The 25,691-nt window shown below is 38.0% G+C and overlaps 1 protein-coding gene across 1 annotated transcript in view; it reads left to right on the forward strand.

The window, feature by feature from the left end:
• The window catches only part of LOC101568111 (antigen WC1.1-like), a 162,925-nt gene that overhangs the window by 106,571 nt on the left and 30,663 nt on the right, over positions 1 to 25,691 (forward strand). The window contains exons 5-9 of the mRNA XM_012517432.2: positions 6,867 to 7,175; positions 7,266 to 7,586; positions 23,368 to 23,460; positions 23,534 to 23,848; positions 25,098 to 25,412. Coding sequence (XP_012372886.2) covers positions 6,867 to 7,175; positions 7,266 to 7,586; positions 23,368 to 23,460; positions 23,534 to 23,848; positions 25,098 to 25,412 — 1,353 coding nt within the window. The remainder of the gene's footprint in view (positions 1 to 6,866; positions 7,176 to 7,265; positions 7,587 to 23,367; positions 23,461 to 23,533; positions 23,849 to 25,097; positions 25,413 to 25,691) is intronic.

The raw sequence follows: 25,691 nt of genomic DNA on the forward strand, positions 1-25,691 counted from the left end.
AAATGTGTTTCTTGTATACAGCATATTGTTGGATTTTGTTTCCAAATCCACTGTGCCAGTCTACTTCTCTTAATTGGTGAATTGAGTCAATTTACATTAATGGTTAGAATTGAGATGTATTGATTTACGGTTGCCATGTTATTTACCTGTTGTCTTTTACTCCTTTTTCTCCTGTGTTTAATTGCTTACACTATTTAGTTGTTTGCTTCCGATCTCTTTCCTGGAGTTCTGATCATTTTGGTTCCTCTCTAGAACATCTTTCAGTAGCCTGTGTAAGGTTTGCTTTGTCATCGCGAAATTATCTGTTCTTTGTCATGAAAGTATTTCAGTTCTCCATCAAACTTGAGAGTGTTTTGCAGGGTATAGTAGTCTGGGCTGGAATTTGTTTTCATGGAGGACCTGAAGTACTCTGCTCCACGTTCTTTTTGCCTGCATGGTCTGTGATGAGAATTCGGCTGTAATTCTGATGGGTTTTCCTTTGAATGTGATCTGCTTCTTTTGTCTAGCACTTTCAGTAGATTATTCTTGTGCTGAGTTTCCGGGATCTTGACTATTATATGTCTCGGTGTGTTTTTCTTTGCGTTGAGTTTCCTTGGCATTCTGTATGCTTCAGTTACATGAATGTCGGATTGTTTCCTCATATTTGGGAAGTTTTCTGCTATTACTTCTGCCCACATTTTTTTAATGTCATTGATGTTGACTCCTTCTTTCTCATTGATGCCTATTAGTCTCACATTGTTCATCTTTGCATCGTCTTGCAGGTGATCGATTATTATTTTCTGCATCCTCGTTGTTTTTAAGAGATCCTTTCTTACCTTTTCACTAGCTACACCAGCATCTTCAAGATCTGAAACTCTGTCTTCACATACACTTAAACGGTTTTTTCAAGTTTGTGATTGAGAGTTATTTTACTCTATATCTCTTTGTCTCTGCTTCATGAAATCTATTTCTTTCCTGTATTGCTCATTCAGGGAATCCGTCATTTTTCTAATCTTCTCTATTTTTTAAATCAATTTCTTCTTTAGAATTTAGAAATTATTTTACTGTAATTTTTTTTCAGATTGGGTTTCCTGCCTATGTTTCTGTAATTGCTTCTGTACATCATCTGCTATGAGTTTTGAGAGTTCTTTTTTTATTTCAATAAAGAATTGCGCTCTGATTTCCTCTATATCTTTCTGCTGTTGCTTCTTTACTATTGACACTATTAATTCATTCATTTGAGCCGAGCTAGTATCCTCCGCACTTGTTCTGGGTGGCCACTGGGTTTCTTCCATGTGTTTCTACATTTGATTCTTTAATGAAGATGTTATTAATTCAGGGATTTCTTTTTTCATTTCCAATCTGAGGTCCTCTACATCTTTCTGCAGCTTTTTCTTTATTTCAGAAGCCGTTGATTCATTGCTTTCAGGTGTGTGATTTCCAATTTTTTCTGTGTTAGTGACCTCTGCAGTTGTTACGGGTCGGCTTGGATTCTGAGGTTGCATTTTGTTCCTTTTCGTCATTTTGTGGAGCAGTGTCTTCTGACCTTTGTTGTAGATCTTTGCTGTAGTTATCACCTTCGCATGTACTGAAGTTCAGGTGCAGCTCTACAAAGTTTGGACTTATCCAGCTGCATCTGGCTTGGGTCTGGCTTCTGTGCTCAGCTCCTCACTGCTGCTGCCCTTGAGGGTGAACCTGTTGTGCCCCTGTGGCGAGATGTTCTGCTCCTGGACTAGCTAGTTGGATCTATCCTCTACACTCTCTGCGGGGATTGCTGCTGCAGGATTTTACCCCAGGTATGTATGCCAGGCCTGAGCTGTGCCTAGAGGGGGCTAGGTGAAGTAGGGGGAAGAGCAAGCTCTCCGCACACACTCATGAGGCCTGGGCTAGGACTGAGTCTGGGGCTTCCGGGACGGGGCAAAAATTTCTACTCGGCGGGCGGTCCGGGGGAGGCACTGCGTAATGGTGTGGGACGGCCCACAGGGATGGGAGTGGGTCCTTCCCTTGCTGTGCCTGGGCTGGGACTGGTCCCGGTAGCTCAGGGTAGCAGGAAGCTCTCTGCAAACTCACCGAACCTGGGCTAGGACTGGGTCTGGGGGCTCTTGGAACTCGGCAGAAAATCCTACTCGGCGGGCAAGGTGGGGGAGGCACTGCGGAGTGGTGGGGGGTGGCCCAAGGGCCTGGGAGATGGTCCGGCCCACTCTGCGCCTGGGCTGGGACTGGTTTCGCAGGTGCATGGAAACAGGAATCTCTCTGCACACTCACAGGACCTATGGTAGGACTGGGTCTGGGGGCTCCCGGAACTCGGCAGTAAATCCTACTCAGTGGGCAGGGTGGGGAGGCACTGCCGAGTCCAGTTTAGGTAATTCGTAACTTTCCAGGAATCTATCCATTTTTTCTGTGTATTCTATCTGTGAGAGTAAAGATTCTCAAAGTAGGTATTGTTAATCTGAATTTCTCCGGTTCTGCAGTAATTACACCTTTTTATTCCTTATTGCTTGTAGTTGCATTTTTTCTTTCCTCTTTTTTATGAGGTAGGCTAGGGTCTTATCAATTTTCTTTTATCTTTCAAGGAACCAGCTTTTGGATTCTTTAATTCTTTGATCTGCTTTTTTTCTCATTTGCATTTGTTACTTCTCTAGTTTTTGTGATTTCTTTCCATCTTTGGGCTTTGGTTTTCATTTGCCCTTCCTCTTCTAGATAGTGGACATGCAACATAGGTGTTCATTTGTACCCGTTGTGTTTTCCTAATGTGTGAGTTTACAACCATAAATTTACCTCTAAGAACTGCTTTCATCACGTCTCATAGATTTTGTTAAGTTGTGCTTGAATTTTCAATGAATCGTAGATATTGCTGAATTTCTTGTTTAATTTCATCTGTGACACATTGGTGCTGAGTAGGGTGTTGTTTAATTTCCATGTATTTACGGTTTTTTTCTGGTTTCTTTTGTTATTAATTTCCAGTTTTGTTGCATTGTTGTCAGATAATATGCATGGGATAAGTTTTGTTTTCCTGCATATACTTAAGTATGACCTATGGACTTGTATGTAGTGTATTTTTGAAAATGACCTATGTGCAGCTGAAGAAAATGAATATTCAGCTGTGATTGGGTTGAACACTCAGTATATGTCCAATAAATACATTTGTTCCAAACTCTGGTTTAGTTGTGCTTCTTTCTTCCTAATTTTCTGTCTGTTTGATGTATGTTTTTGTGATATGTGGGTGTTAAGTTTTCCTGTTAAGATTATCATTTTGGATATTAGGTTTTTCATGTCTATTAAGATTTGTCTTATATAGTTTGGTGCTCCCAAGTTTGGTGCATACATATGTAGGAGTGTTACCTCTTGCTCTTGAATTTTACCCCTAACCAGTATATAGTGGCTTTCTTCGTTTCATTTGATCATTCTTGGTTTGAAGTTGAGCCTGTGAGAAGATATTTGCTACTCCTACTTTTTCCTTAGGTGCTGTGGAATTTAGTACTGTTTTCCATCCTTTGCTTTTCATCCTATGTTTTTCATTATGAGTTAAGTGTCTTTCTTGCATATATGATATTGTTGGATTTTGTTTCCTTATCCATTGTGCCAGTCTATTTCTTTTATCTGGTGAATTGTGTCCATTTACATTCATCATTATAATTGAGATGTATTGTCTTATGATTTATATTCTATTTACCTGGTTTTGTTCAGTCTTTTTTCTTCTGTGTTTATTTTTTTCCCTATTTAGTGGGTGCCTTCCATTTTCATTCATGGAAGTCATTATTATTTTTGTTCCTCTCTCGAACATCTTTTAGTAGTCTGTGTCTGTTTGGCTTTGTCATCATGAAATTATTTAGTTGTTCATGGAAGTATTTCACTTCTTCATCAAACTTGAAAGACAGTTTTGCCGGATATATTAGTCTGGGCTAGAATTTGTTCTTATAGTGGACTTGAAGTTCGCTGCTCCATGCTCTTCTTTCCTTCATGGTTTGTGGAGAGATGTTTTCTATTATGCTGATGGGTGTTCCTTTAAATATGATGTTTCTTTTCTCTCATGGCTTTCAGTGTATTGTTCTTGTCCTGCATTTCTGGGATCTTGACTATTATATGTCTCGGTGTGCTTTCAATTGGGTTGATGTTATTTCTAGTTCTGTATGCTTTGGTTACTGAATGTCAGATTATTTCTCCATATTTGGGAACTTTTGTTCTGTTCTTTCTGCCCGTATTCATTTTATATCATTGGTACTGAGTCTTTTTTTTCTCATTGATGCCTATTAATTTCCTGGTGTTCATCTTTTCATCATCTTTTATGTAATGCATTATTTTTTCCTGCGTCCTGGTTATGTTTAAGAGATCTTTTCTTACTTTTTCATTTGTTTCAATGGCGTCTTCATGATCTGAACCTCTATATTCATTTTCACTCAAAAGGTTTTGCAAGCCTGTGATTGAGTATTTATGTTCCTATGCATCTCTTTGTCTCTGCTTCATGCAATCTATTTGTTTCCTATTTTTCTCACTGAAGGATTCCATCATTTCTCTAATCTCTCTTTTTATTTATCAGTTTCTTTTTGAGAAGCAGTTATTGATTCCTTACTTAAGAGATTATTTCTGATCTGATTTCCTGTATATGTTCCTGCATTTAATTATTTACTTAAGATGCTACTAATTCAGAGATTTCTTTTTTATTTTATAGGTCATTTCTGATTAGTTCCTCTATACCTTTCCACAGTTGTTTCTTTGTTTCACACTCTATTAATTCTGACATTTCAGCTGTGTGATTCCCAATTTATTCTGTTGCCAGTGCCTTATGCACTTAGTTTGGATGGGCTCGGGGCTTGAGATTGCATTTTGCTTCTTCTCTTTGTCATTTTGTATAGCACTGTTCTCTGATCCTTTGGTGCACAGATTTGGTTCAGTTACTACAGTAGTACTTACTGAAATTCGATTTGATCTGCAATGTTTGAATTCATCCAGTTGTGCCAGACATGAGTCTGGCTGCTGTGCTCAGCTTCTTTCTGCTACAGCCCTTGGAAACGAACCTGTTGCGCCCCTCTGGAAAGATGTTCTGCTCCTGCATTAGCTTAGTTGTCTGCAGGGACTTCAGTTACAGAGTTTCACTGCAGTCCTGTATACAAGGTCTGGGCTGGGTCTGGAGGTGACTGGAGAGTGAGCCTGAAGTTCTCACTCATGTGCAGGGCCTGTGTTGGGTCCAGAACAGTCCAACTAGCACAGTGGAGCACAGAAGCTCTCTCTCACAATTGCCTGGCCTGGGCTTGGGCTGTGTCTTGAGGGCTCCCAATAGTAGTGTAAGTTCTCTATCATAAGCACGGTCTGGGCCAGATCCTAAGGCATGGAAGGGTGCTGAGAGTGTGGCAGAAGTTCTCACTCACGTGCCGGGACTAGTTTGGATCCGGAGCAGTCCAAGGAGTGCAGGGGAGCACAGAAGGTCTCCCTTACAATCTCAGGGCCTGGGCTTGCACTGGGTTTGGAGGAGTCAGGAGAGCGTGGTAGAAGTTCTCACTCATGTGCTGGGTCTGGGGTATATCTGGAGTGATCTGGCCGGCACAGGGATGTGCAGAAGCTTTCTCTCACACTCACCAAGCCTGGGCTTTTTCTAGGTGTGGAGGGGTCCTGAGAGTGAGGCAGAAGTTCTACTCACAACCTGGTCCTGGGCTGGGTTCAGTAGGGTGCAGGGGTTCCAAGAGCATGGTGGAATTTCTCACTCATGCGCAGGGCCTGTCCCGGTTTTGGAGTGGTGCAGCGGGTTCAGGGAAGAGCAGAAGCTCTCCCTCAAAATTACCTGGCCTGGGCTTGGGCTGGGTCTGGAGGGGTCCTGAGAGCAGTTTAAGTTTTCATTCACAAGAAGGGTCTGAGCTGGGTCCGGAGCAGTGAAGGGGTCCTGAGAGTGTGGCAGAAGTTCTCAGTCACTCGCTGGGCCTGGTTTGGGAATGGAGTGGTCAGGGGTGCACGGGAGCATAGAAGGTCTCCCTAACAATGGCAGGATCTGGGTTTGGGCTGGGTTTGTTGGGGTTCTTAGCCTCTGGTAGAAGTTCTCACTCACAAGCTGGCCCCAGGCTTGATCCGGTGAGGTGGAGCTCCATTATAAATATTGTTACATGAAATTTCTCTAGTCAGCTGGCTTTGAGACTATAATGGAAATTTTCTTTTTAATTACCTTCACTAGCTGACTCATGATTTTCTCAAACTCTATGCTTTAGTAACAAAATATTCTTTAAAACAAGACAAACAAATCAAGGAAGGAAGATAAACATGTTTTAAGTACATCTAATCCAGGTTCTAATTTTTTTTTAAATTCCCTGTGATAGAAAGTATGATATAAAAATCCATGACTAATTTTTCACATCAAATTGATTTCCAGGGGCCGAGGAGATAGCTCAGTAGAATAAGTACTTCTCTTGCAAGTGCAAGGGCCTGAGTTTAATCCCCAGTTCTGCCAAAAAAAAAAGAACAAATTGATTTCCACTTCAGCTTTCTCTGCTTACTATATCTTTTTGGTATATAAATTTAAATTGTTAGGACATAAAGAGGGGACCCCTAAATATATCATTTTATGTCATAGGATGATATGTTCTTGTAAAGTAAAGACATGTCATCATAATCATAGAATAGGATTCAGGCATTCTCAACTAAATATATAAATATATCCTAAATGTCCCTTCAAGTATCTAGTTATTCAGGTTCCATTCTTAGCCCAAATGTTGAATCTTCTCACACTGTATTTTTTTTTTTGAGGAACCACAGATTGAACTCAGGATCTTGCATTTGACAGGCAAGCACTTGTTCTACTGAGCATCCTTGTGAGGAAAACAAAGAGCATCCATATCATTGTCTCTGATGTGTTAGACCCTGTTTCCAAATCAGGACACTCATTTGTTTGTTTTCCTACCTAGGATTTGTGCATCTATCTGGAGGAGAAGGACCCTGCTCAGGGCGAGTGGAAGTCAATCTTGCAGGAGATTGGATTCCAGTGTCTGACAGGAACTTCACATTTGCTACTGCCCAAGTCATCTGTGCAGAACTGGAGTGTGGCAAAGCTGTGTCTGTTATGAGGGCTGTGCCTTTTAGAGAGGTCATTCCACAGGTGTGGAGTGAAGAGTTCTGGTGTGAGGGGCAGGAGCTTGGGCTGTGGTTCTGCCCCAGAGTACCCTGTCCTGGCGGCAGCTGCCAACATAGTGGAGCTGTTGAAGTTGTTTGTTCAGGTGAGATTCAGAGGTAGGTTTACTCTCACTGGAAAGCCTATGGATAAGAAGAATGAGAGATATTGCTGAAAACCTGTTTTCTCCTTCTAGAGTTCACTGAAGTCCGGCTTATGAAAAACAGTACCTCCCAGTGTGAGGGCCAGGTGGAGATGAACACTTCTGTGGGCTGGAGAGCACTGTGTGCATCCCACTGGAGTATGGCCAATGCAGATGTTGTGTGCCGCCAGCTGGGCTGTGGAATTGCCATCTCCACCCCAGAAGGAGGAATGTACTTTGTGGAAGGAGACCATGAGATCTGGAATGACCGATTCTACTGCTCAGGTGTTGAGTCCTTCCTGTGGAGTTGCCCTGTGATCGCCCTGGGTGTTCCTCCCTGTGCCCAAGGGAACACTGCTTCTGTGGTCTGCTCAGGTAAGAGAGTGTTCGGGGTGACTGTGGTTTGGGATGCTCCAGTAGTAGCAGATCTCACAGCAGAGAGCAGGGAGAACTGACTTCACAGTGAAATGTTCCATACTGAATGATGTTTCTGCTTACCATTCTTCTTTCAAGTCAGATTAAGGTTTGTTAATGTAAATATTTTTAAAGACATTGTTAGACACTGTTATTTATTTACTTTTTGCTTTTGAGACCAAGTCTCTGTATGTATTTCAGGCTGGCCTGGATACACTATGTAGCCTAGGCTGGATTCAAATTCATTGAGAATCTCTTGCTTCAGCCTCTTAAATGCTGGGTTTACAGAAATCAACCAGCACACATGGCCTTATATTTCTTAAGAATAATGTGTAGGTGTAGATATAAAATTCTGTTATGTGTGTCAGAACAGAAAAGCAAGGATAATGCTAATAACTCTGACATGATTCACATGAACATACCACCAGACACAATAGAGTCCCCTCCTTTATTGCAAAGGAAACCATTCTAACATTTGCGGACCGGAAATATTTTGTTCATGTTTTATTTTCATGTAAAAACATCTAGTTGATTTTCCTTTTGTTTCTAATTTATTTGAATCAATTCATATTTTGAATTCACCTGTGCTATGGAATTCACCTGTGTACTTATTTGACGCAAAGCTGCATTCTTGTTGGATATTCCACAGAATGAGCACATTATCCTGTACTGATCTTGTCAACTGATGACAGGTTTTAAGTTGTTTCCAGATCATAACTTTCACAAACAATAGTGCTGTAAACTATCTGGGCATTGATCTTTGATGAAATATGTACACACTTATTTTCACTAAACTTTAACTTTTTTAATATTAATTTTATAGAGAAAGAAGTATCAATGAGACAGCTTCTTTTTATTAACTCTATTGAGAAACAAATAGCGATGAGACAGTCTGAAAACCGATTAAAGGACAGTGTCAATAATTAATGCAATGCATATTGTTGTCTTTGTAGTACTATTCATAGTATAAGATGCAGACATGATATCTGGTGCAAATACTATTAGCACAAATCTTTCTTCTCACTGAATTAAGATAAAGTAGCTATATTTTATACTATTTTGTATATACAGATATAAAATAGTCCTTCATTTATATCCCCTTTTTTGTTTAGTTTTGTTAGAGATGGGTATTCCATTGCCATTTAACAATTGTAGGTGCATGAATTCAGCAAAATATTTGAATATACTCCAGTAGTCCATCATAATAGTGGGTTATCCATAGGACTGGCAACGTCAGAAATTTTTGACTTGAGCCTTTTACAGCTCAGCATATTAACATGGCTTTACATTTCATACCTCATTATTACACTTTTCCACTGAATGGTTAAGACCAAGAAGAAGCAAGACCTATATCACAAGAAATGTAACTTTTTTATCTGACAAGGAAAGCCAAATCCCCTTAGGATTTACCCTGAAAGCCTGTACAGCAATTTGCTGATCCTTTGTCAGTGTCAGCCTTGTGTATGAGTCATGGCCATTGCTTGACCAATTTGCTTTCTGTGAAAGCCTGAGAGAATGTTTCCTCTTCATGTGACTCTCCTTAGGCACACTCTACATTATCGACCACTTTCCTCTCTGACCCTATAATCTCCTTGATCAGAAAATTTGGGACATCACTGAGTTAAAGGATGTTACAGTACAGGTTTTCTTATTTCCTGAGACCTCACTGACTTTGAAAGGCTAGGGCCAAAATGTTGGCTGTCCTTTTTTCCCTTCTTATTTACTAATTTTGGTCTGCAAAATTAAGTTGTTAACCCTCCAGAAGAGAAGCTTAATGGTATTATTAACCTAAAACATAGGCTGGTGACTTAACATCAGTATCTGTCTGAATATCGAACATCTTAGACATAATAAGGAACAGATATTTCCCATGAATCATAAATATGCTAAACATTAAATCCATATAGAATGTAAAAAATAAAAAATAAAAGAAATAAAAAGGAAAAAATAGTAATAAACAATTACACGTTTTTACACAGAAATTTAGAAATCTAACCACATACCTCATTGTAGCATGACAGTCCTATGACATTTCTTTCTTTGTCTCTTGTTTTCATTTATTACCTTCTTTTTTAAAACAGACAGTTACTTGAGAGAGATTATAGCAGTAATTTAAATGACATGAGAAGTAGTACACTTTTAGAAGACAAGAATGACAGACATTCCAAGTATTGCCCTAGTATCACACATTTCTGTCTTCAGTGAAGTTGCTTAGTTCACAGGTATCAGCATATATAGTTAGTCAGGGTGAGAATCTTACCAGTTATTTGCTAGTTTCAAAAACCTGAGGGAGATTCTCAAGATCATTGTCTAAACCATCTTGTCTACATAAATGTATGGTATTTTCCCTGCCTTGTTTAGTAGCTTTTCTCCTTGCCCTCTCTTCGTTGTTTAATCATTAAGTTCTCACATTGCATTTAGTCATGTTAAACTTTTCAATTATTATTTCTTCTTTTGATTTCTTTTTAAAAGTATTTTTATTGAGAAGTAATAGCAATGAGACAGATTCAAGACAGGTTAGTAGGACAGTTACAATAATTAATACATTGCGTATTGTTGTCTTCGTAGTCTTTATTCACAGTGCAAGGTGCAGACATGATAACCTTTCCAAAAATTATGAGTAAAAATCTTTCTTCTCATTGAATTAGGAGAAAGTAGCTGTATATCTATCCTAATTTTGTTGTATATACACATACAAAATGGTCTTTCAGTTATATAATCTTTTTCTGTTTAGTTGTGCCAGAGATGGGTATTCCATTGCTTTTCATATATTGTAGGTGTATGAATTCCGTACAGCAATCCAATATAATACACTAGTCTATAATAGTAGTGGATTGTCCACAACACTGACAATGTCAGAAGTTGTTGACTTGAGTCTTTTACAGCTCAGCATATTAATATGTCTACTTTTTATAGTTTTGTACTTTTCTGCAGGATGATTAACACCAAGATAAAGCAAGTCTTATATAATAAAAAAATGTAGCTTTTGTATCTAACAAGGAAGTGATCCCCTCAAGATTTACCCTGAAGTCCTGTACAGCAGTTTGTAGATCTTTTGTCAGTGTCAGCCATGTGGATGAGTTACGGCCATTGCTTGACCAATATGCTCTCTGTGAAAGCCTGAAAGAATGTTTTCTCTCCATGTGACTTTCCTTAGGCACACGGTACGTCTTCAATCACTCTGTGGCCACATAATCTACTTGATCAGATTGGGACACCACTGAATTACAGGTGTAATGAGATGTTAGAGTACAGGTTCTCTTTTGTCCTCAGTCCTCACTGATCTTTAAGAACTAGGGCCAAAATGTTGGCTATCCTTGTAGCCCTTCCTTCTCTCTAATTTTTTGGTTTGCAAACTTAAGTTGTTAACTTGCAGGAAAGAAGCTTAATGGCATTATTACCCTCAAACATAGGCTATTGAGCTTAACATCAGTATCTGTTTGAATATCAAATGCCTTAGACATAATATGGAACAGGTATTTTCCATCAATCATTGATATAGTAAACTTTACATCTATACAGAATGTGAAAAAAAATGAAAAAATAAAAAAGTAGAAAAATAGTAATAAAGAATTACAAATTTGTACTCAGTAATTTAGAAATCTATCTATATACAACATTGTAGTAGGACAGTCCTATAACATTGTTTCCCTGATGGTTGTTTTCATTTTTTATCCTGTTTTGAAAAGAAACGTTTGCTTGAGGGAGAGTGTAGCAGTAATTGATGTGACATTAAAAGTTGTATGATTCTAGAAGACAAGAATGATAGGCAATCTAAGCATGGCTGTAGTATTAGACATTTCTATCTTCAGTGCAGTTGCTTATTTCACACAGGTATCAGCATATATAGTTAGTCAGTGTGAGAATGCTACCAGTTAACTGCTATTTTAAAAACATGCTGAAGATCCTCATGATCTTTGCTTTAACCATTCTGCATATATAAATGTATGTTTTCTCCCCTGCCTGGTTTAGTAGCTTTTTTCCTTGCCCACTCTTCATTGTTTGATTCTTAAGTTCTCACTTTACATTTAGTGTCATACCTTTCAATTTTTATTACTTTTTTTGAGTTCCTACACTAGGAAGACTATATGATATTTACACATGTGGGTCTGGTTTATTTCACTTATGAGTACATCTACAAGTGGCAATCACTTCTATATAAAAGCTTCGAGTTTATCATTATTTATAGTTGAGTAATGCCCCATTGTATAAAAATGTCACATCTTTTCCATCCATGCCTCTGGTGACTGGCATTTTGGTTGCTTCCAAGATTTGGCTATCACAAATTGTGCTGCCATAAACATAGGTGCAAATATATCACCATGGTATGATGTTTTCAGATCTTTTGGGAAAACCCCCAGTAGGAGGATAGCTGGATTGAATGGGATTTCCAGTTCTAGTTCTTTAAGAAGTCTCCACATTGATTTCCATATTGGTTGAAGCAGTCTACATTCCCACCAACAGTGTAGAAGTGTTTGTTTTTCCCCTTAGCCTATCCAACAGACCTTGTTGTTTGATTTATTTATTATTTTATTGAGAAACAAATATCAATGAGACAGTTTGAAAACTGATTAATAGGACAGTTTTAATAATTAATAAATATATTAATTGTACATTGGTATCTTCTTAGTGGTTATCTGTAGTACAAGATGCAGACAGGGTATCTTGTCCAAACGCTATTAGTACAAATCTTTCTTCTCATTGAATCAAATGAAAGTAGCTATATATCTATCCTTACTATTGTTTATATACAGATACAAAATAGTTCTTCCTTTGTATCCCCCCCATTTTTTAGTTCTGTGAGAGATGGGTATTCCATTGGCATCTAAATACTGTTGGTGTGTAAATTCAGCTAAACAATCCAACACATTCCAGCAGTCCACAATGGTAGTGGGTTATCCACAGAAGTTGTTGACTTGAGCCATTCACAGTTCAGCACATTAATATGGCTTTACTTTATATATTTTGCTTTTGTACTTTTCTGCTGGATGGTTAAGACCAAGATAAAGCAAGACCTATATAACAAGAAATGTAACTTTTGTATCTGATAAAATCAGTCAAGTACTCTCAGGATTTGTCCTGTAACTGTGTACTTCAGTTTGCAGATGGTTGACTTCTTTATGACAGCCATTCTTTCTGGGGTAAGATGGTATGTCAGTGTTGTTTTAATTTGATTTTCATGGAAAAGTAGTGATGTTCAGCATTTTTTCATGCATTTAATAGCTTCTAGAATTTCTTCCACTGAGAAGTGTGTGCTCATTTCAGAGGGCCATTTCTGTACTGGACATTTAAATTTTGGTGCTGTAAATTTTTGTTCTTTATAAATTCTAGAGAGACTTTTGTGTGAGTGCTTATTAGTTAAGTTTTTTTCAACAATTTGTGGGTTGTCTTTTCCTCTGATTACAATTTATTTTAATGGGCATAAACTTCTCAATAAGAGGAAGTCCTAGTTGGTAATTCTTTCAAGTGTTACCCATGCAGTTTGATTTTTGTTCCTGAGTGTTTACCTGTCCCTATGTCTTAAAAAGTTCCTCCTACATTCTCTTGCAAGAGATTTAGTGTTGCTGTTTTAATGTTTAGATCTTTAATCCCTTTTGACTTTAGCTTAGTACATGGTGATAGATCTGGGTCAAGTTTTAGTTTTCAGCATGTAGAGAGCCAGTTTTCCCAGCACCATTTGTTAAAGAAGCCATCTTACTTTTGGTAAGCATGCTTGGCCCCATTGTCAAAGACAAGGTGCCTAAGTGTGTTTTTAGTTGCTTATGCATCTATTAATCTATTCTGTTGATTCACAGGTCTGTGTTTTTGGCCAATACCATGCTAATTTTATTACAGTAGCTTTGTAGTGTAATTTCAAGTAAAGAATTGTAATAACTGCTCTCCTGTGTTTGTTCCCCAGAATTGCCTTTGCTATTATAGGCCTGTTCTGGTCCAAGAAAATTTTAGGAATGATTACTTTATGTCTGTGAGGTATGTTGGTGGTATTTTGATAGGGATTGCAAGAAAACTGTCTCACAATTTTTTTCCAAAGTTTTATTGAGAAACATATAGCAATGAGAGATTTTCAAGTCAAATTGGTAGGACAGTTTCAATAATTAAAAAATTGCATACTGTCTTTCTAGTAGTTATTTGCTGTACAAGATGTAGACATGATATACTATTTACAAACACTATTAGAAAAATTTCCTCTCTTCATTAAGAGAATGTAACTATATATCTATCCTAACCCTTTTGGATACGCAGATACAAAATGGACATTTGTATGTATCCCCTTTTTTGTTTAGTTTCTCCATTTGGATATTATAAGTGTGTTAACTCAGTAAAATATTCAAAAAGAGGCCAATAGACCATAATGTTATTCTTTAATTCGCTTGACTAGCAATGTCAGAAGTTGTTGACCTGAGTCTCCTACAGCTCACGGCTTTACTTCTTATATTTCGTTTTTATACTTTTCTGCTGGGTGGTTAAGACCAAGATAAAGCAAGCCTTTTGCAACAAGAATTGTAGCTTTTGGATCTGAAAAGGTCAGTCAAATCCCTTCAGGATTTACTCTGAGATTCGATACCTCAGATTGTAGATCTTATATCAGTGCCAGCCATGTGGACGAGTCACAGCCATTGCTTGGCCAATGTGCTCCCTGCGAAAGCATGAGAGACTGTCTTCTTTCCACGTGACTCTCCATAGGCACACTCTACATCATTGATCACTTTCCTCTTTGGCCCCATAATCTCCTTGCTCAGAAAATTTGGGACACGACTGAGTTACATGATGTTACAGTACAAGATCTCATATGTCCTGAGTCTTAATTGACTTTGCAAGGCTAGTGCCAAAATGTTGGCTTTCCTTGAAGCCCTCCTTTTTCTCTAATTTTTGCCTGAAAACTTAGGTTGTTAACCTTCCAAAAGAGAAGCTTATTTTTATTACCATACAACCTAGGCTGTCAAGCTTAACCTCACTATCTATCTGAATATTAAACATCCTAGATTAACATGGAACAGTTATTTTTCATCAAGTATTGATAATTTGAACTTAAATCTCTACAGCATGTGATGAGAACACATTTGAAGAATTAAAACACATTTTAAAAATAGGCATAACAAATCGTATAATTTTCTTGTTTACACATAAGTCCAGAAAACTAACCATATACAATCTTGCAGCAGGACATTCCCACATCATTCCTTTTCCTGTCTCCTGCCTTCATTCACCACCCACTTCTTTTTAAAAAATCATCTACCCAAGAGACAGCATCGCAGTAACTGGCATGTCATGACAAGCAGCCCATATTCAGAAAACCAGATGACAGGCACTGCAAGCATGAACCTACTATTACAAATTGCCATCTTCAGTACAGTTGCTTAGTTCACAGGTGTCAGTATATATATTAATCAGTGTGAGAATCATTCCAATTAGCTGCTAGATTGAAAAATCTGAAGATTTTCAGGATCATTGCCTTACCCATCTTCTACTTATAACTGTATAGTTTGCCACAGTAATGTTTTCTAGCTCTTCGCCTTTCCCTTTCTTAACAATTTAGTCCTCAAGTTCTTGCCTTCCTTTTAGTTGTATTATACCTTTCTATTTGTATTTCTTCCTTTGAGTTCTTATAAGAGGCAAACTATACGATGTTTATACATGTGTGTCTAGTTTATTGCACTTTTGGGTATATCTTCAAGTGGCATCCACTTAAATATAAAGGCTTAATGTTTATAATTCTTTATAGCTGAGTAATAGTCCATTGCATGAAAATACCACATCTTTTTCATCCATTCCCCAGGTGATGGGCATCTTGGTTGTTTCCAAAATTTGGGTATCATAAATTGTGCTGCTATAAACACACACACACACACACACACACACACACACACACACACACACACATATCCCTATTATATGATGTTTTCAGAACCTCTGGGAAAATTCCAGTAGAAGAATAGCTGGTTTAAATGGGATTTCCAGTCCAACTTTTCTAAGGAGTGTCCACACTGATTTCCATAATGGTTGAAGTCTAAATTCCCACCAGCAGTGGAGAAGGGTTCCTTTTCCCCCACAGCCTCTCTAACATTTGTTGTTGAGTTATTTCTTCATGGTACCCATTCTTTCTGGGGTGAGATGATATCTCAATGTTGTTTTAATTTCATTTCGCGGATTGCTGGTGATGTGGAGCATTTTTTCATATATTTATTCATTTCTTTATTTTCATCCTGTGAGAAGTGTATGTTCCTCTCAGATGCCTAGTTCTGGACTAGGTTTTTAAATTTTGTGACCCTAGTGGTTTTTAGTTCTTTATAAATTCTAGAGAACAGAACCTTGTGTGAGTACTTATTTGTCATGATTTTTACAAACTTGTGGGTTGTCTGTTCACTTCCTTGGTAATTTCTTTTGATGTGTGAAAATTTCTCAATTAAATCAGGTCCCAGTTGTTAATGTTTAGATCTTTAATGCATTTTGGCTTTAGCTTAGTGCATGTTGATAGACCTGTGTCAAGTTTTAGTTTTCGGCATGTAGAGATCCAATTTTTCTAGCACCATTTGTTAAAAGGGCTATCTTTCTTCCAGTGATTATGCTTGGCCTCTTTGTCAAAGATAAGGTGGCTGAGTGTCTTTCTAGGGGATTTAGAGTCTTCTAATCTATTCCATTGATCCTCAGGTCTATTTTGTTGCCAATACCATGCTGATTTTATCACAGTAGCCTTGTAGTATAATTTCAAGTAAAGAATTGTAATAACTGCTCTCCTGTGTTTGTTCCCCAGAATTGCCTTTGCTATTATAGGCCTGTTCTGGTCCAAGAAAATTTTAGGAATGATTTCTCTAGCTCTGTGAGGTATGGTGGTGGTAGTTTGATAGGGATTGCCTTAAATCTATACAGCAATTCTGGGAGTATGGCCATCTTCACAATGTTGGATCTTCCTGTCCAGGAGCATGGGATATCTTTCCATTTTCTGAAATCATCTACAATCTCTTTTTTCCAGAGTAGTGTAATTTTCCTTGGAAAGATCTTTGACTTCTTTAATTAGATTAATTTCAAGGTGTTTATTTTTCCACAGTGTATTGCAAAAGGTATTGTTTCTCTAATTTCCCTGTCAGTGTGTTTATTATCTGTGTAGAGGAATGCCATTGACCTTTGGTTATTTCCTATTATTCTGCTATGCTGTTGAGTTTCTATATTGATTCTAGTAGCTTCTTGGTGGAGTGTTTTGGGTCTTCTAAGTAAAGTATCATGATATCTGCATATAATGATAATTTAACTTCTTCTTTACCTATTATTTCTTTTATTTCTTTGTCTGGTCTAATGATTCTAGCTAATGACTCCAAAACTATATTGAATAGAAATTGTGATAGAGGACATCCTTGTTTTGTACTGGATCTAAGAGTAAAAAGTTTCAGTTTTTCCCCATTTAGAATTATGTTAGCCATTGGGTTTTCATAAATGGGTTTACCAGATTAAAGTAGAGGCCATCTTTTCCAATTTTCTTTAGGACTTGGAACATGAATGAATGTTGGACTTTGTCAAAAGCCTTTTCTGCATCAACTGAGATGATCATGTGGTTGTTAGTTTTCACTCTAGTGATATAGTGTATTACATTTGTAGATTTTCGAATATTGAACCATCCTTGCATCCCTGGGATGAATCTTACCTGGTAATTGTGTATAATCTTCTTGATGATTTGCTCTATTCTATTTACTAGGATTTTATTGAGGATATTTACATCTACATTCATGAGGGATATTGGCCTGTGGTTCTGTTTCTTAGTTGTGTCTTTCCTTGTTTATGGTACGAGTATAATACTTGTCTCTAAGATTGATTTTTGGAGGACTGCTTCCATATCAATTTCATTTAAGAGTTTGAGGAGTATAGGGGCTACATCTTTTGTAAATTTCTTGCAGAATTCAGCTGTGAATCCATCCAGAACTGGACTTTTGTTTCTCTGTAGTTTTTTTATTACTTCTCATATTTCATTGGCTTTTATTAGATTATTGTGAGCAGTTATATCTTGTTGATTCAGTTGTGGTAATTTGTACATTTCTAGGAATCTGTCCATTTCTTCAGTGTCTTCTATTCTGTGAGAGTAAAGATTCTCAAAGTAGCTATTGATAATCTTCTGAATTTCTAGTGGGTCTGTGGTAATTATAGACTTTATTTAATCTTTCCAAGAACCAGTTTTTTGTTTTGTTATTTCTTTGAACTGTTTTCTTTGTCTCAATTGCATCAATTCCTGCTCTAATCTTTATAATTTCTTCCTGTTTTTGGGCTCTGGGTTTGGTTTGCTCTTCCTTTTGTACTTATTGAAGGAGAATCCTTAGGGTGAATATTTTTTTTTTGGTCTGTTTTCCTAATGTGTAAGATTATAACTGAATTTCCCTCTGAGTACTGCTTTCTTCATATTCCATAAATTCTGATAAGTTGTGCTTGAATGTTCATTGAATTGTAGATATTGTTGATGTTCTTGTTTAATTTCATATGTGACCCATTTGTTGCTGAGTAGAGTGTCATTTAATTTTCATGTATTTAGAGTGTTTTTCTGTTTTCTATTGTCATTTATTTCCAGTTCCATTGCACTGTGGTCAGATAGTAGGCATGGGATAATTTCTGTTTTCTTACATATAATTAAGCATGACCTATGGACCAGTATGTGTTCTATTTTACAAAATGACCCATGTGAATCTGGGAAAAATGTGTATTCAGCTATGTTTGCATTGAACAATCTGTATATGTCCACCAAATCCATTTGTTTTAAACTCTGATTCAGTTCTGTTATTTCCTTGCTTAGTTTTTGTCTTGTTGACTTATCTTTTGGGGAAAAAAAGAGTGCTAAGGTCTCCTGTTAAGATTGTGGTTTTGGATATTAGATTTTTCATGTCCTTTAAGATTTGCTTTATATAGTTGGGTGCTCCTGTGTTTGGTGCATTCATATTTATGAATGTTACCTCTTCCTCTTGAATTTTTCCCCTAACCAGTATAGAGTGACCTTCTTTATTTCGTTTGATCTTTCTTGGTTTGAAGTTGAGACTGTCTGAGAATAGGATTGCTGCCCCTGCTTTATTCTGAGGTGTTGGGACATGTAGTATTGTGTTGCATCCTTTGACTTTCAGCTTATGAATCTCTTTAAACATTAAAATGTGTTTCTTGTATACCACATATTGTTGGATTTTGTTTCCTAATCCACTGTGCCAGCCTATTTCTCTTAATTGGTTAATTGAGTCAATTAACATTGATGGTTCGAACTGACATGTATTGACTTACATTGACATATTAATTACCTGTTGTCATTTACTCCTTTTTCTCCTGTATTTAATTGCTTGCCCTATTTAGTTGGTTGCTTCTGATCTCATTCATGGAGTTCTGAATATTTTTTTCCCTTTCTAGAACATCTTTCAGTAGTCCGTGTAGGGTTGACTTCATCATCATGAAATTCTTTAGCTGTTCTTTGTCATGAATGTATTTAACTTCTCTGTCAAACTTGAAAGAGAGTTTTCAGTTTATAGTAGTCTTGGCTGGAATTTGTTTTCATAAAGGACTTGAAGTACTCTGCTCCATGCTCTTCTTGCCTTCATGCTTTGTGAAGAGAAGTTGGCCATAATTCTGATGGGTTTTCCTTTGAATGTGATCTGCTTCTTTGCTCTATCAGCTTTCAGTATATTATTCTTGTGCTGAATTTCTGTGATCTGGACTATTGTATTTGTCAGTGTGTTTTTCATTGGGTTGAGGTTCCTTGGCATTCTGTATTCTTCTGTTACCTGAATGTCAGATTATTTCCTCATATTTGGGATTTTTCTGCTATTACTTCTGCCCATATTTTTTAAAATGTCATTTGTATTGACTCCTTCTTTTTCATTGATGCCTATTAGTCTCACATTGTTCATTTTTGCATCATCTTGAAGGTAATGGATTATTTTTTTCTCTGCATCCTAATGGTTTTTAAGAGATCCTTTCTTACCTTTTTACTAGATGCACCAGCGTCTTCAAGGCTGAAACTCTGGCTTCACTTTCACTTGAATGGTTTTGCAAGCTTGTGATTGAGATTTTAAATTCCTCTGTATCTCTTTGACTCTGTTTTACTCGACCTATTTCTTTACTCTATTGCTCATTCAAGGCTTATCTTAGTTTTCTACACTCCTCTAATTTTTTATCAGTGTCTTCATTTGAATCAGTTATTAATTCTTTAATTATAGTTATCCTTTCTTCTTTTACTTCAGAGATATTTATCTGATCTGATTTCCTTTATATGTTTCTTCAATTGATTCTTTACTTCAGATGCTTGTAATTCAGAGATTTATGTTCTTATTCCAGACATTCTGCCTTCCTCTATACCTTTCTCCAGTTTTTTTTTTTTAAACTTCAGAGTGTATTAGTTCAGACATTTCACCTGCTGAATCCCAATTTCTTTTGTGCTAGTGTCTCCTGCATTTGTTCTCTTTGTGTTCAGGGCCTGAGATTTCATTTTTCTTTTTCTTTTTTTCAATTTGTATGGCCCTGTCCTCTGATCTTTGTTATAGAGCTTTGGTATAGTTATAACCTTAGGACCTACCAAAATTCTTCCCCAAAAGAGATTATATAATTATATGATTAAGGCCATCATAGTTTTGTGTTTAGAGAACTAAAAATAGAAGCACTAGTAATATGTAATATTTATCAGTTGACAAACTTTTTTAACTGGTGGGTTCATATTTTAGACCATAATTGGAAGCAATATCTCTGTATACCTACACATATATTAAATTGGGGATTTGTATTTAAGTTTGTTTATTCTAAGTTCTGTCTGATCATCTTCTCTTTTTGAACCTCGTGTCTTCCAGGCAGACTAGATCACCACAGTTACCATTGGCCGGGGCCTGGCCCTAGCTCAGTTGGGGGACTGGCCCTAGCTCAGTTCTTTAAGTGGCTGCTTCCACAAAGCTGTCAGTCTCAGGTTGCTATAGCTCAAGCACCACAACACTGCAGCCAGCCAAAAGTGCCCTGATGGCATTCGAGGAGAAAAAAAAATTCTTACAGCATTTGCCTCTTTTCTCAGCCAAGAGAGAAAGAAGGAGGATGCTGTTATAGATCTAGGTCTAGAAAAGTGCCTCAGCTTACCAGGTGTGGATGTATGAAGTTTGAATTCATCCCAGTGTGCCTGGATTCTGTCTAGCTGCTGTGCTCATCTTCTTTCTGTTCCTGCCCATGGAACTTAACCCACTGTCCTCTTCTGGCAATGTGTTCTGCTCTGGAATTAGCAGGGTGGTTCTGGCCCCTAGACTCTCTGCAGGGCCTTCAGCTAGAGAGTTTCACACCAGGCCTGTATGCCAGGCGTGTGCTGGATCTCAAAGAGTCTGGTCAGCCCAGTGGAACTGAAGCTCTCCCACACACAGATCAGGCCTAGTTGGGTTCATAGGGGTCTAGGGGGCAGTAGAGCAGAAGCTATCACACACACACACCAGGCTTGGGCTGTGTTTGGAGGGGTCCCTAGAGCAGGGCGCATGATGTCACTCACATGCCAGGCCTGGGCTAGGTCCGGAGGCATCCATCAGGCGGTGGAGCAGAAGTTCCCCCTCCACAGGGCCTGGCCTGGGTTTGGAGGAGCTCCAAGAGCATGGCAGATGGTTTCACTCACACATCAGGCCTGGACTGGGTCTGGTGGGGTCAGGTGGGCATCGGAGCAGAAGCTGTCTCAGACACATGCCGGACCTGGGCTGGTTCTGCCTAATCTTTTATTTTCATTTGTTTAATATGATATTCTTTGAAATGTCAAATATTTATGCCTGTTTTCTTTTACTTACTTTCTTTCTCTTTTGGTTTCCTGAGACATGCTTTTAACTCTGTAGTCCAAATTAGCTTTAATCTTAGTAGCATGTTGGGCTTAAATTCGCAATTATTTTGCTTTATCCTCCTGTGGGCTAGGATTACACATATGCACTACCATATCCAGGTGAAATACTAAGTTTCAGTTTGGACACTTTTTTTTTTTTTTTGTATTTTAGGGAAGCATCTACAGGGTGTTCATTGTCTCACTATATAGTTCATATTAGACTTGCAGTGATCTGCCTGTTTACAGCTTCCCAAGAGCTGTGATTACAGGCACGTGCTATCAGACCCAGTCTCAATTGTCATCTCAGGGTTCCCTAGGGGCAGGGCCAGCTCGGCAAGCCTGGGCATCGAATCCCTGGCCCCTGTGCCTTCTTGCACGCACTTTATGAATACAATTTTTGAATTGCTAACTATATATACATTGAGTGGTCTTACATTGTATTAAGAAAAACTGTCCAAGCATGATAAAAAATATTCTCAAAAGCTGTCTTATACACAATGGTGTATATGAAGTTCCTCTCCTGTAGTCTTTCTGGGAATTTAACTGGCATTTTGTGTTGGTTTGAGGAAACGTTTTATATCATTTTTTGGGGGTCCAATTGACTCAGAATCCTTTTTTGTAAAAGTTCTTCTTCCTACAACAAGGCCACTTTAGTCATAAACAGAACTCCACTGTGTCTGAGTTTATACCTATTGACTGTTCTGTTTTATTCTGTAATCTACTGATCCTTGAACCAATATCATACCTCCTTAGTTGTCATAACATTATAGTATATCTGAGATCTTTCAGTAAAATTGAAGTTGATCTTTTAATATTCTTGCCAAGTACATTACTCTGTTCATGTTTTATGTATTTATGCATAAAATTTAGAACCAGCTTTACATATTTAACCAAAAAAGAAAGTAGTATTTTGATATAGATTAGATCTACCCTACCTATGAATTTGGAGATAATTTTTATGTTAGGATTCTAATTTCTACCAGGGATTTTAGACAAGTTTGGATAAATATTTATTTATTCATTTACTTTTGGAGACAGGGTTTCTCTGTATAGTTCAGGCTGATGTTGAATTTAGCATGTACCTTAGATGGCCTCACACTCACTGCAGTCCTGTCTCAGTCTCCTGAGTTCTGGGAGTAGACATGTAATCTGAATTGCTTTTTTGTGTTGCTTTTATTTCTGCATAATGTTCTAGGTATAAAAATTCTCTTGACTTTTTTCAAATTTTTTATGGAATATTTTTGGGTAATTAGTTTGAGGTCTACAAAATGTTGCAATAAATTTATAATTATTTCAAAATAATATTTGTCCACATTTCCCAAGGTTAGCATATTGTATTTTCTGCCTCTTTCTGCTTTATTTGTGCAAATAATAAAACATTCCTTAAAGAATAGTAAAAAGGAGATCACTGATATGATCATTTAATGTTAAAACAGAAAAGTCTGGCATAGACCGAAGCAGAATTTTTCATACTCAAATTAGTTGTTCAGATTACCAGATATAAACTTGCAAGATTTGTTTAAGGAAAAACAAAAACAATACAATAACAGAAGTTTTAAACAATTCAAAGATGGAAGAAAAAAATCAGAGAAAAATAAATTTAAGCATCAGTTTCTCCTTTCAAAAGACCAGGAGAAACTGACAATGCAATTATATAAACTAATCTGCATGTATACCTAAATATATATTTTTTCTTCTTTCATTTGTCCTTTTTCTCATCCAGATTTTTCTTGTCATTGAACATTTGCTTTCCCTTTCAGCAACCATTGCTGAATTCCTATTACTTTGCTTAGTGAAATATTGTATCATTTGTAATGCTGTTTTCTTTCTATCATTATTTTATATTCTTTTAAAAAGACAGGAAATCATTGCTCCTCTATCACAGATGTCATTCTACATACCAGCCCTAGACTGTCACTGGCGTAACTCAGTTTTTTGTTCACATTCTCTCTGTAGGAAACCGGACTCAGCTGCTGTCTCAAGGCAAAGAATATTTGTCAGAGGCAGAACGCTCTGCATCCTCAGAGGACCTGACTAGTAACTCCCCAGGTAAGGATGTCCCCAGGGTAAAACCTGCTCCTTCCCATATCAGCACCATTGACCTGACTCTGTCTCTACTCAGACAGGAGATACCTGCGACTGGTGGATGGGCGTAGTCCCTGTGCAGGGAGAGTGGAGATACTGCATCAGGGATCCTGGGGCACCATCTGCGATGACAGCTGGGACCTGAATGATGCCCATGTGGTGTGCAGACAGCTGGGCTGTGGAGTGGCCCTCAATGCCACGGTGTCTGCTCACTTTGGGCAAGGATCAGGGGACATCTGGCTAGATGAGCTGAACTGCACAGGACAGGAGTCCCATGTGTGGAAGTGCCCTTCACAGGGGTGGGGAGAACACAACTGCTGGCACAAGGAAGATGCAGGAGTCATCTGCTCAGGTCTCTGCTCACACTATCCATAGGCTTGGGTGGGGAGGGAGGGTCCCTAGGATGGTGTCTGAGCCCTCGAATTAGTTTGGAGGAGTTGCCTGAAGGCTAGAATGAGAGAAAGCCCCTACCCAGGGCCTGTTTTCAAGGAAAGCAGAAGATTAGATGCTGTCACTTCCTCCTGAATTAGCTGGGGTTCTTTTCTTTCTTTCTCAGCTCTATCTCTCAATACTGTCACTTTCTACAATTTCTACTTGAACACATTACTCAACATTAAGTTACCTTTGAGTTCAAGCCCTGCGGGCCACACTTTTTGTTTTATATTGGTGCTATAATGTACTAATACCCATCAGTGGCTTCAAACAACAAAACCAATTATCTTATAGTCCTGTAGATGTCCAGTCTTATCAGGCTAGATTAATAGCTAGGTGCCAGTTGGGGCTACATTATTCTAAGGATCAAGGAAGTGTAGTTTCCTCCGTTTTCAAGTTTCTAAAATTTGCTGCAATTCCTTTTGTCTCGGTTTCTTTCTTTTTCAAATGAAATGCATTATAAATAAGGAAGCATATTTCCATGGTCACATTTCCTACTGACCAGTCTGGGATGATGGTCTGCTTTTGTAATACATTTCTAACAATATGATTAGATAGGGCTCACCTGGATAATTCTGAGAAACACAACATAATCTCAGCATGAAAAGATGGTTATTTTAATTCTATCTTCAAAGGATAATCCTTCATCCTTTTTGCTATATGAGGCAACATACTGATAGGAACAGAAATTTGGCATATTTGGAACTCCACATTTCTACTTGCCCCCCAACAACCATCCACATTTTTTTTCACATGGCCTATGATATGTTCATTCATGAAACATGATTCAACTTTCCTGTCTGAACATCACCTATGTCAAGGTCCCTATTAATTGTCCATGACATCATTGTGGCAGAATGAGAAAGACAGGTTCAAATTTGAAAGAACATGTGACAAGGAGATTTTTTTTTCAACAGAGTAGTGGGGGCCTGCCCACTAGCTCAGTTGTTTAAGTGAATGCTTAAGCAAAGAAATCAGGCTCAGAATTCTGTGGTTCTATCCTTAGAGCCTCATGCCTTACCAGATCTGCCCTTCAGGCATCCTGAGTGGGCCAAAAAAATGCTTCTCACCAGAGTAGCAATGAACATTCATCACTTAGGTTAAAAGAAAAAGCAGAACACTAAGTGCTGACTCCTAATCATGTCTTGTTCTTTTCCTTTCTATTTCAGCGTTCTTAGCTCTCAGGGTAGTGAGTGAAGAACAAGAGTGTGCTGGGTGGCTGGAAGTTTTCTACAATGGGACCTGGGGCAATGTCTGCCACAACCCCATGGAAGACATGACTTTGTCAGTGATCTGCAGACAGCTTGGATGTGGGGACAGTGGGACCCTCAACACTTCTGTTCCTGCTCAGCAAGGTTCTAGACCCCATTGGGTGGATGGAATCCAGTGTCAGAAAACTGATATTTCTCTCTGGCAGTGTCCTTCTGACCCTTGGAACTCCAGATCATGCCTTCCAAAGGACGAAGCTTATATCACATGTGCAGGTGATCTACTATTTCCTTGTGTCCGTCTCTATCGTTGTGTCTGTCAGGAGGGTGGAAGGTCAAATTTCAGTTACATAAATCACTTGAAATCTGCTATCGTTCTGTTGAGTTTTTCACATACCATATTTCACTCTCACATTGAACTCCTGTTAGATGTTATGTTGCTCATTTAATTCAAATAAGTTAGATGAGTCTAGAAAAATGTAAATGCAATTTCAAAATCTTATACTACATATGACCAGATTGTGGAATATAAGTCTACTTAATTCATCTTTTATT

The sequence above is a fragment of the Octodon degus genome, unplaced genomic scaffold, assembly GCF_000260255.1.
Source record: "Octodon degus isolate 3935 unplaced genomic scaffold, OctDeg1.0 scaffold00178, whole genome shotgun sequence".
Taxonomy (NCBI): Eukaryota; Metazoa; Chordata; class Mammalia; order Rodentia; family Octodontidae; genus Octodon; species Octodon degus.